The sequence below is a fragment of the Rhyacophila brunnea genome, unplaced genomic scaffold (assembly GCF_057557595.1).
Source record: "Rhyacophila brunnea isolate RB1 unplaced genomic scaffold, BYU_Rbru_1.0 scaffold_16, whole genome shotgun sequence".
In the NCBI taxonomy this organism is placed as follows: domain Eukaryota; kingdom Metazoa; phylum Arthropoda; class Insecta; order Trichoptera; family Rhyacophilidae; genus Rhyacophila; species Rhyacophila brunnea.
The window spans coordinates 29,803,227-29,814,459 of NW_028232816.1; the positions used below are offsets into that span (position 1 = coordinate 29,803,227).

General features: G+C 42.5%; 2 protein-coding genes across 2 annotated transcripts in view; both read right to left on the reverse strand.

Moving 5' to 3' along the window:
• LOC147074618 (angiogenic factor with G patch and FHA domains 1) overlaps positions 1–1,218 on the reverse strand; it is a 55,164-nt gene extending 53,946 nt beyond the window's left edge. Inside the window, exon 1 of the mRNA XM_085943990.1 lies at positions 809–1,218. Coding sequence (XP_085800116.1) covers positions 809–1,036 — 228 coding nt within the window. The 5' untranslated portion in view covers positions 1,037–1,218. The remainder of the gene's footprint in view (positions 1–808) is intronic.
• Positions 1,219–9,940: 8,722 nt separating this feature from the next.
• On the reverse strand, positions 9,941–10,531 carry LOC147074620 (uncharacterized). Its single transcript, XM_085943992.1, has one exon. It carries the CDS (start codon positions 10,529–10,531, stop codon positions 9,941–9,943), a length of 591 nt encoding a protein of 196 aa, XP_085800118.1.
• Positions 10,532–11,233: the final 702 nt, after the last annotated feature.

Consider the following 11,233-nt stretch of genomic DNA (forward strand, 5'->3'; position numbering starts at 1 on the left):
GAAAAAATTCATCCGGATTGCGTTGCATGAGCGACAACAGGGCTTTAGAGGCCACCACCCTATTGCGTTTATTGTCGACTGTGAGCAAACGCGGCACCCATCTTGCAGAAATTTTTTTCATGCCCAATTTGTCATGTAAAATAGAAATGACGCTACCTTTTGAGATCCCTGTAACCTCAATTATCTCACTCAACTTTAATCTTCGGTCACTTAACACCATATCGTGGATTTTATTGATCATTTCTGGTGTAGTCACCTCTACAGGACGTCCTGGGCGTGGTTCATCCTTTGTTGATGTACGACCACGTTTAAATTCATTTAACCAGTTATAAATAGTTGCAAGTGAAGGAGCAGATATGCCGTGAACTAAATCCAACTCATTTTTTATTTCCTTTGCTGTTAACCCTTTTATATTAAAATGTTTAATAACAGCTCTAAACTCAATTTTCTCCATTTTCCATTTTTCCATTTTCCACAAGCAATTTTTTTTTTAAATGTACGAGAAACACACAATAACCCGACCGATCTGATTGAAACTTCGCAGCATACTGAATCGGTAGTGCCGCTGCATGAAAACAAACCGCTTACAGTACTAGTCGCGCCACCTGTCGGCTTTTCTAAGGACTTATTGACCCACCCTCGTATTATATTATACAGATTGGTAAGTAGATAGATGGATATAATTATACATAATACAAAATACAAACGATTTTCATCAAAAGGCAGTTATTGTCAGAGGGGATACTTCAGGATTAACATGACTTATCCAAAATCTTTCCAAAATATAATAATAAACAAATGAACTTACAACTTTCTTGAGCGCGGATTTGACCTTTTTCACCGCTTTCTTCTTTCGCGTAAGACACTTTTGCAAATACAAAATTAACTTTAATATCTCGGGCCTATGGGCTAATTCCCTCTTCAAACGGCACAACGAATATTTTTGTTTTAAACTTTTCCCGCAAGTTTTGTTATTGTTTAGTTTTTGTTCACTTCCTTCAACACTTACTAATGCAGACGGTTCAGTCTTTTCCATTTCGACTAGATATCTCTATACTTACACTAAATATGAAAATATATTCATAATACTTTAATAATAACGGAGCTAAATATGCTTATAAAAACCATTAAGTAGATAATTCGAAACCTATTATCATTTTTTACTCAGGAAGCCACACACCACAAGACTCCATTTTCACGACACCATTTCACGAATTCAAGTGTGACGTCATAACTGACATAAACAATAGTTGTGATGTGGCATGCGTGCGACCATAGATAATACCAGTGTTGCCATCTTTTCAAAGTGGTATTATAGTACAGAGCCTCCAAAATTATAGTATTTTTGGTGAAAAAGTATAGTACGCGTTGTTATCTGTTGTAAATGTATACGTTTTTCGAGCAAATTTTTTCCCAAGTACTCCAAATTTTCTTATATTGTGAAATTAGTACTTTGCATCGAACGAAAATATCGAAATTTTAGTATTTTACATATTTTTTCCGATGTTCAAAATTATAATATTTTGGGCGTACTATGCCTGTCTCAGTGGCGCACCCAGGGGGGGGCAAGGGGCCCTGGCACCCCCCAAACATGAAAATTATCAGAATGATTTTAAACATTGAAATTGAAAGGCAATAAACTATACTTTGGGCTTAGACAAATAAAAACACGACAAAAAAATGATTTGTAATTTTCCAGCACCCTTTTTAGAAAAAATTCTTAGATTTTAATTTCTAACAAAAAAATTTCGAAACACTAATGTCGGGTTTTTTTAGAAACCCAATCCCAAATGGAACCGTCAAAAAATTCTCGGTGTCCACCCGAATTCCGGAGTGGTGTAGGTCATGGCTGGGGAGGGCTGAGAGGGCTCTAGCCTGGGGTCTAGGACTGTGGGGGGCCTTAGCGGTAGGTAGGGGGGCCGCCAAATATCATAGCTTGAGGGCCCGTTTCAAGAAGTGGGGGCCATGGTGTAGGTACACCGAATGCAATAGACAAAAGACCGATAAACGAGAAATTAGGCTGTGTTGTGTTGAGTAGGTTTGTGTATAAGTTAACTGCAATAATATTTTTTTTTTCTCCATTTTCAATTAATATTTTGGAACCTCAATAAAAAAACCAAAAATCGATCCTGCCCCCCCCCCAATATTAAATACTATAGTACAAATACTATAATTATAGTACGGTTGGCAACACTGAATGAAATGCCTACGCAACGAAGTGTTGCCATCTTTTCTTCTATAATATTTTTCACAAAAAGTGGCAAAAATTATGGTAATTGTGCCGCAGATGCCGTCATGAGATTTTATATCTTTCTTTTTAGACCAAACCAAACCTAACCTAACCTACCCCAACCTAATATTACCTAATATAGTAATCTTACTTTGTGATAATGATGCATCAAAATGTATGAAAATTTCAACTTTTAAATTAACAAATTGGATCGAAAAGCCTATGCGCCGACAGAAAACGGTATTAATTATAATTATTGTCTTCATGGAATAAACTGTTTTTGTAAAAAAAATATTATAAAAGCTCGTGACGTGGCGGCATCTGCGACAATTACCAAAATAGTAATAGGTACAACAAAGAGCTTTGGCGGTGTTATCCACAGAACAGATTAATAAATAGAATTCTCACAGGCCATCCGCCCACGTGAATACTCAAAAAAGACGAGACTGAAATTCGAATATCTAGCAAAAGTATTTTCAATGGCGGCTCGCTAACGGCAAGACTCGAATCTCGTTTCAAAACGTCCGCAACCGCAGTAGATTCGATGAAAGATCGTATGCTTTATCATATCTTTGGTAGCAAATTGGTAGGTAAATCGGTAATACTGAACTGAACTAAACTAGCCAAGACGTCTAAAGTTAAACATGGGCGAACCGATTTTCAATTAAAAATATGTGGCAGATGTTGAGAAATACTCCTGCCTGTTTGACCAGTTTATGAGTTCCATCACCAACCAGTTTCAGATTTTAGTGCTGCGTGAGCGGATGGCCTTGGGCCTTGGCCTACTCGTTTATAATTTGAAGCAGGGTTTTGAGTGTGAGTGCGAGTGTGAGAGCGCTTGACCATAGCGACGGGCGGGCAACGGCGCGGCAGCATCTTGCGAAATTCAAAGTGCAAGAAAGTAGTGGTCGCGCGGGGGCGGCACGGCGGCGTCTTGCGAAACTCAAACGTATAACCGTGTGTAAAATGTTCGTAGACAGTCTGTTTTTTGGGGCATAATACACACGGTTATACCTTTGAGTTTCACAACGACGCCGCCGCGCCGCGCCCGCCAAATGACTACGGACGAGTACAAACGTATAACCGTGTGTGATATGTCCCAACATGTCCCCACTGTCTACGAAAATTTCATACACGGTTATACACTTATACGCCGACCATACGTTCTTGCACATCTAATGCCGACGCTCTTCGAAGAATTATTCACTTTAAAAAACTGCTTTTCAACCGTCACTTGTTAGGGCTGGAGCGATTTTTAATAAACTATTTTTTTATTGATACGCACCAAAGAGTTTGCCGAATCTACGAGTAATTGGGAATACTTGTCGCCATGAAACAACATAAAGATGAAGTGCAATGAAATAGGACCGCAAGACATCAGAAAATTTCACAGTGCCTTCTACGCAAAACATGATAAAGTATAAATCAAGATGCATTCATTTTGAAATTTTTGAAAGTGAAATTGCCTCAATGACACCGTCCGAAAGTCAATACAAGGGCGTTGCCACAAACGCACACTAGACTGTGCGTGAGGAAGTCCACACAGCCGTTTCAGGTACTGCAGGTATGCCAAAAGTTTTTTTTAAATATTCTAGGCATTGGAGTCCATAGACTGCGATCCATTGCAAAAACTTTTCTACTTTCTGGAACTTTCTTCGTGGTGGAGACAGAGTATCTAGCAAAAATGCTAAAAAAAAAAAAGACGGCAGTAATGAGATTCATCGAATCTTTCAAATGCATTGAATCGCATTATTGCAGGAGTGCAACGGCAACAAGAAAGTACATGGTATCTGATTTAAACATCAAAAAAATGTGGCGTATGTACCAAAATTTGCAGGGTAATGATGGAATTCTTAAGGTGCGGCATTGTTACTTTAGAAATATATTTACCCGGTATTATAATATCGGGTTCAAGACACCGAGTACCGATGTTTGCTCTAAGTGTCTTGAACTATCAGCAAAAATTAAAAATGAAAGCGACGACCATGAAAAGGCGTTATTAATGTCGCAAAAACATTTGCACAAACTAAAAGCTAAATGCTTTTTCGAATACCTGAAAGAAAACAATAAAGCAATGGTAACTCTTTCCTTTGATTGCCAAAAAAACAGGAACTTCCAAAAGTACCAGATCAAGCGGCATACTATAGCCGACAGCTTTATATAAATAATTTTGCCATTGTGCAAAATAATGTGCAGAATGCTCTTAGGAAGGAAAGTGTTTTTATATACAATTGGACAGAAGACAGGCATGCGAAAGGAGCTAATGAGATTGCTTCAGCTGTTTTCCATCGCCTCAGTCAGATCGATCTAACCAATATTAAAATTATCCGATTGATGGCCGACGGCTGTGGCTCGCAGAATAAAAATTCTGTGATGATATCGATGTGTACATTTTGGCTAATAAATAAAGCTCCAAGAACTTCTCTTCTTCTTTGCCCATATCCGCCCCTTAGCTGGAGCATATGGACACCACGCGGCGCCTCCAAGAATCCCTGTCGCTCGCCAGTCTTCTTGCTTCGTTCCAGGTCAAACCAGCATCCCGTAGCTCCGCCGTATACACTCTGTAGATTGTATTTAGCGGCCTTCCAGGACGCCGGAATCCGGTCGGCTTGAAGAACAGGCAAGCCAGGTTAAAGTTCTCTTCTGGCATCCGCAGCACGTGGCCGAGCCAGGTCCAACGTCGCCTCTTCACTTTCAGCGTGATGAGAGGCTGCTTGGTACGTTCTCTTATCTCCTCGTTGCTCCTAAAGTCATACCACCGCACACCCAGTATTCGTCGCAAACATCTGTTTTCGAAGCTCAGTATACGGTTGCTCTGAGCCTTCGTAAGGTGCCATGATTCGCTACCGTAAAGCAGCACCGTCAGAATGCAAGCGTCGAATAGGCGGCATTTGGTTTTGACCGAGTACAATCGTGAGTCCCAGACATTCCGCATCGAGTTGAATGTTGCTCCAGCCATTCCCATTCGGATAGTGAGCTCTTTCTGCAAAATGCCATCTCCCGTGATGTGTACCCCCAGGTACTTGAAGCTGTCGACGCTCTCGATGCTCTGTCCATCGCTAATCAGAGGGAAATCTGGATCAGGACAGGTGCTATTGCACAAGACGTTGGTTTTCTTCGCGTTGATTTTCAAACCAACGCGAGAGGAGTTGTTATGCAACCTTTCGATTGTCTCTTGAATGCCCTTGATTGAGTTGTCGAATAGGACAGCATCATCGGCGTATTCCAGGTCGCATAGCTTCACCGTGGGGGTAACAGGTATGCCTCGGTCGGGTGGTATTGACTTCCGTAGTATGAAGTCAAAGAGAATGATAAAGAGAAACGGTGCAAGGACACAACCCTGTCTGACTCCGGTCGTGACCCCGAACCATTTCGTGACAGTGTCTCCAATTCTGACACAGCATTCGCTATTCTCGTGCAGGCTTTTGATTATGGCAATGATCTTGGGAGGGATCCCGTATGCTCCCAGTATCATCCAGAGGGAGGGGCGGTGCAGACTGTCGAAAGCCTTCTCATAATCGACAAAGCAGCAAGCCATCGGACTGTTCAACTCATGGCTCTGCTGGAGAAGACATCGAAGGTTGTGGATTTGGTCTGCACACGCTCGACCAGGTAGAAACCCGGCTTGGTTTTTCCTGAGGACGTGCATTATTGGGTCCCTTATTCTCATCAAAATGATGTTTGCCAAAATCTTTCCCGGAACACTGAGTAGCGTAATGCCTCGGTAATTGTCGCAGCTTAGAGGGTCACCTTTTTTAAGAAGTGTGATGATTTCACCGTTCACCCAGTCCCTTGGGCAGCACTCTTCTTCCCACACCTTTGTCATCAGATGAAACATAGGGTGCAGGATTGCGCTCAAGCTGTACTTGAGGAATTCAGGATGAATCCCGTCTCCCCCCGGTGCCTTTCCGTTCTTGAGCCTTTTCACAGCCGATTTTATCTCGGTGTGCGTGGGCGGGCAATCGGAAATGTCGGTCCCACCCACGTTTCATCAGACATCCACTTTGGCTGCTCACTCCTTCTGGTACCAAGGACGGTACGAGCCGACGACACAATCGCACTCTTTATGAGGCTCCAGTCCGCCTCAATGAGGTCGGATTCAGATTTGTACCGCTCGTAGATACGATCTACACTATCTCGTACAGCAGTTTCGAAGTCGGTCCGAATTCTTCGGCGTCGGAGCTTCTCAACGTCAATTCGTTCGCGCTTTGGAGGCCTCGCCTGGCGACTGAGTTTTACTCGGATGTTTCCAATAAGTAACTCATGATCGCTATGGATATCGGCGCCTCTGTAAGTACGCACGTCGAGAAGTTCCTTTCGGTGCTTCAAGCTGTACAAGAAGTGGTCAATCTGCGTCCTCGTGCGTCCATCAGGAGACGTCCACGTATATTTGTGAATGTCTTTGTGGGGAAAAACAGTGCCTCCGATTGCAAGCTCGTTCAGAGTGGCGAATTCTACGAGCCGCTCACCATTATCGTTGGGGTCACCGAGGCCGTGTCGTCCCATCACCGTGGGGCCAAGCACCGGGTCTGCTCCTACTCTCGCATTATAATCCCCCATTACAATCACGCGGTCTCTTCGGGGGATGGCGGAGACTGCCGCGTGGAGAGAATCGTAAAAAGCATCCTTTGTCTGCGCGTCGGCATCCTCAGTAGGGGCGTAGCACTGAAAGACGGTCAAGGAGCTACCAGGCGTCTTGAAGGAGGCACGTATCAGTCTCTCCGAGATTGGTTCACAATTCACGAGGCAACGGGCCGCTCTCTTTGACATCATTACTGCCACTCCCTGGCGATGGTATTGCTCCTGACCTGAGTAGACAATAGAGTAACCCTCAATCAACTTTCTCCCGGCTCCTTTCCAGCGCACTTCGCTCAGCCCTAGGATGTCCACACCATAGGTGTGCATGATGCGTGCGGCGTGCAGGTCCTTTCCGGGGGTACGCAGGGTGCGAACATTATATGTCCCAATGCGCATACTCGAGTTGTTAGAGAGGATTACTCTACCTGTTTCATTGTCCATTTCCATGCAAGGTCGTCGTTTTACAGAGACGGTTGTCGTCCGAGGCTGCTGTGTAGGTGTTTTGTTAATCTGTTTCGTTTAAGGAGGCAAGGTGATTAGCCCAGCGCTCCCGAGGCCTGAGCCACGAGGGCCCTGAAGGTCGGCTCGACCAGGTTTTTCTGTCGGGGATTTCCTTCCCTTAGCCAGAAGGCCAGTTTTATGGCGCCGGTCACTCGCCCTTTGCCCCCTGCTGTTAGCTACAGCGTACGCTGTATTGGCCGGAGGTCGCCACGGGGAGGCCAGCAGATGGGACTTGCTGGCAGTTTGGCATTTCCCAACTTTTGCTATGAACACATCTACTGGCGTCAATGTGTCCACTTGGGGCCGACCAGCCGTTGACCGCCAAAGAACAGTAAAACATATCCAGTTAATATTTCCGATACCAGGTCATTCGTTTAGGCCAGCGGACAGACTCTTTGGACTCATTGAAAAGGAGATAAAAAATAAACAAGAAATAATAGATCCATCCGAATACAAGCAAATATATGAAAATTATGGAAATGTTATTGAGCTTGGTATAGATTGTCCCGTACTTGATTGGGAAAAGGCTGGAGCAGAAATATTAAAGTCTCCCAATCAGTACCATTTTAAATTTGCACCTTGCAAAAGATATTTCATTGCTAGAGTTAAAGGAAATCCTGAAAGGGCATTACTAAAAGGTGAAATAAATTACAAAGTGGAACTAGGCGAGTTCAAGTCTTTTGCCAAGAGGGGTAAACATATTTCTAATATGACGCCCCATGTTATTAATCCATACGAAGTAAAATTGAATGACGTTGAAAGACTCATTGAAAAACATTTCGGGGTAAACTGGAAACAAGATTTTGGCGTTGGACAACTCAAATTTTATAAAGACATAATTGAAAGAAACAACATTTTAGCAAATCATGAAGCTGAAGATGAAAATATTTTGTGTGACTATAACCCAGAAGAAATTGGACAATCAGTGTAGTTGACGAATTGATTTTTTATAGACATTTTTCGGTGTTTTATTTTCATGTGTTTTATAAGATTATATAAGGTACTACCTACCTACCAACTATCATTATCGTTATCACTTATCAGTTATCACTTATCGCATGTTCAGCAGTGTCGGCATTGGGTTATTTAGAATATTTTTCAGTATGATTTTATAAAGATAAAAAGTTTTTTAATCAAGCGCGCCACTGTTCAAAGAAAATATTAATTGGTCTTCATATTAGTGTTACTCAAATGGACTGCTTTGAAATTTGATAGTTTTCATAACATAGTGAGCAGACCGTAAAAACCCATAAAACAAAACTGTTGACATATTTTGGAGTGCGACATTCACAAAACCGACTTGAATGTTTTCAATGTATAGGTACTGTGAAAATTTTTATATTTTATGACTTGTTATAAGTTATGATAACATAACATAACTTATTTATAACAAAATACAGTTCAAGTTGAAGTTCAAGTGGCGGTGCCGCTGACTCGAGCGGTGCATTATATTTTACTGACGTATTTACATTTTTTTTTTTTTTTTTTTCTAGATGCCTTTATGGATACCTCGCATTTACTATCGAGGTTTCTTAAGGACTTTGGCACGCAAACTACTCTACTTGATACTAGTCAAATGAAAATTGTGCCGGCTGAGAGAATATGCCTTATTGAAAATTGTTCTTCTACCCGCATCGGGTATTGCTAATTTGAATTCGGCCAGGGCCTATGAAACCGCCTTGCAAAAACCCTGGAAAATTCTTAGTAGCGCAAGGCGGAGGTGATTCTGATGAATATTTTGTCGTATTCATTGGGAACTGAGGACTGCGATTTGTAGTCGAGTTTTTTCCCGTGGTAAAAGAAATGTCGCATAGGACTGATATTCTAAGTATATACTTATCCTATCTTATATGATTGCAGTCACTGGATCTGAAAGGCATGAATCATCTTTACATGTCACCATTTATTATTTTTATTCTTTTTATTACATCAATACAGAAATTAAAAAGTGCATCTCTTCCGGCCTCGTTTGCCATGGTCCCCGGAAGGTCTCGAATGTCCGCATCTGCCATCTGTAATAAAAAGTTCAGGTTGTGCCGCTCCTTGCTAAAGATTTGACAATCTAGGAGTAAATGTAAGACGTCCTGATCGCTTCCGTCGTCGCATGGACACTTTCCGTCAGATGTTATTTTAAACCGGTGCAGGTATGCTCGCATGACTCCGTGACCTGTAAGAATCTGAGTCATCTCAAAACACAGCCCCTTATGCACCCTGACGTCTCGTGCTGCTAAAATTGAAGGTAAAAACTTTCGGGTCAACTCCCCTGTCGATGAGTTTATGTATCGTGAGTTCCATTCGTTTTTCACCATATCTGATTTCGCGTAGCTCAGAGGAAATTTGTCATAAGCTATCGCGGTCTTGGGTTCAGAGGCACCATGCCGAGCCAATTTCTCAGCTCTTTCATTTCCTTCTATCCCGGTATGTCCCCTTATCCACTTGAAGTGCACCTCCGGGTGGCGCCGTCTCAGTAGAGCGGACTCGCTGTGAATAGAAAAGACAATCGGATTAGTAGACAAGGGATCTCCAATTGCTTGGATTGAGCTTTTGGAGTCCGAATAAATACAAATAGGTACTATGGTTTTCGGTGAGCTTTCGCTGGATTGGATCTGAGCCTGCCCACTCCAGAGCGCATTAGATGGCATAGAGTTCGGCCTGCATTACCGTACAATAGCTGGCAAGGCGGTACTTACGAGCCGCTATCTCACCGCCATTAATGTATGCCACAAACAATGAAATGTCATTGGCCACAAACCCTGCACCAGTACCGCCATCAATTTTGCTCCCATCCGTGAAAATCGGCATGTTATTGCATTCGTTGCTTTCCAATGTTGCAGGATAAGAAACCACGTCAGAAAATAGTCTAGCCGGGTGTGGCAGCCTTCTATAGTCCACCGGTTTTTCGTAAAGCCTGTCGTCAGGCAGAAAACCTGTGAGGCCCTCCTCGCCCTTCTTAGCTCTGTAAATGAGAGCGATTTGTTTTAAACGTAAATCTAGAGGCATAAGTCCTGCTAGAGCTTGCGTTGAATTGAGCGAAGCCGTTCGGTAAGCTCTGCATATTCGTATCGCTAGTGCTCGCTGAACCGTATTGAGTTTTTTTGCTATGTTTTTCCGTTTGGCAGCTTCATGCCATATGCTGGCCGCATACGTGATCATAGGCTCAATAGCACAAGTGTAGAGAATTCGAAGAGCTTCAGAAGATACACCCCATGTGGGTTTGGCCATTCTTGCTAGTTTGAGCGAAGTCACCGCTGCTCTTTTGCAGATGCTGTCCGCATGCTTTGACCAATTTAGTTTGTCATCGATTACAACCCCTAAAAGTTTAAAATCCCTAGAAAAAAATAGAGGTTGCCCATTCATCACCAGCGAAGGCGGAGAGACGCGCCTCCTAGTAAAGAATAAGGCCTTCGTTTTCTCCGCGGAGAAAGACAGTTTGACCTTCCTTCCCCAGGCCTCGGCGCTCTCCAGCACGCTGTTAGTCATGGTTTCTAGAGAACCAAGTTCTTTGGATTCCCGTATTTACATATTATCGACTAATAAAAAATATTATGAATATAGTCATCACTTGGTTTCGTCTACCTTGACCTAATTTTTACGTTTTCGTGAATTGGCACATGGGGTCAATTCTATATTATACAGGGCGGCAGCGAACTGTTAATTTAAAAAAATATATATTATAACTATGGATACGGAGGAGAGCGATTCTGGTGCATAAAACACTGGCGTCTAAAGAAGAAAGAAAGAAAGACGGAAGAGCTAGACAAAATAATTATAAAGCCATTTAACAGAATAGGAGTGAGGACCTGATCGAAGGATCCCCTTCTAGAAGAGAAGAGGCGATATGACAGCGAGTCGCAGTCAAAGCCTCGGTAAAATCACAAAAAAAAAAAAAAAACTATCTCACATTTCATTATCTATACATAATCA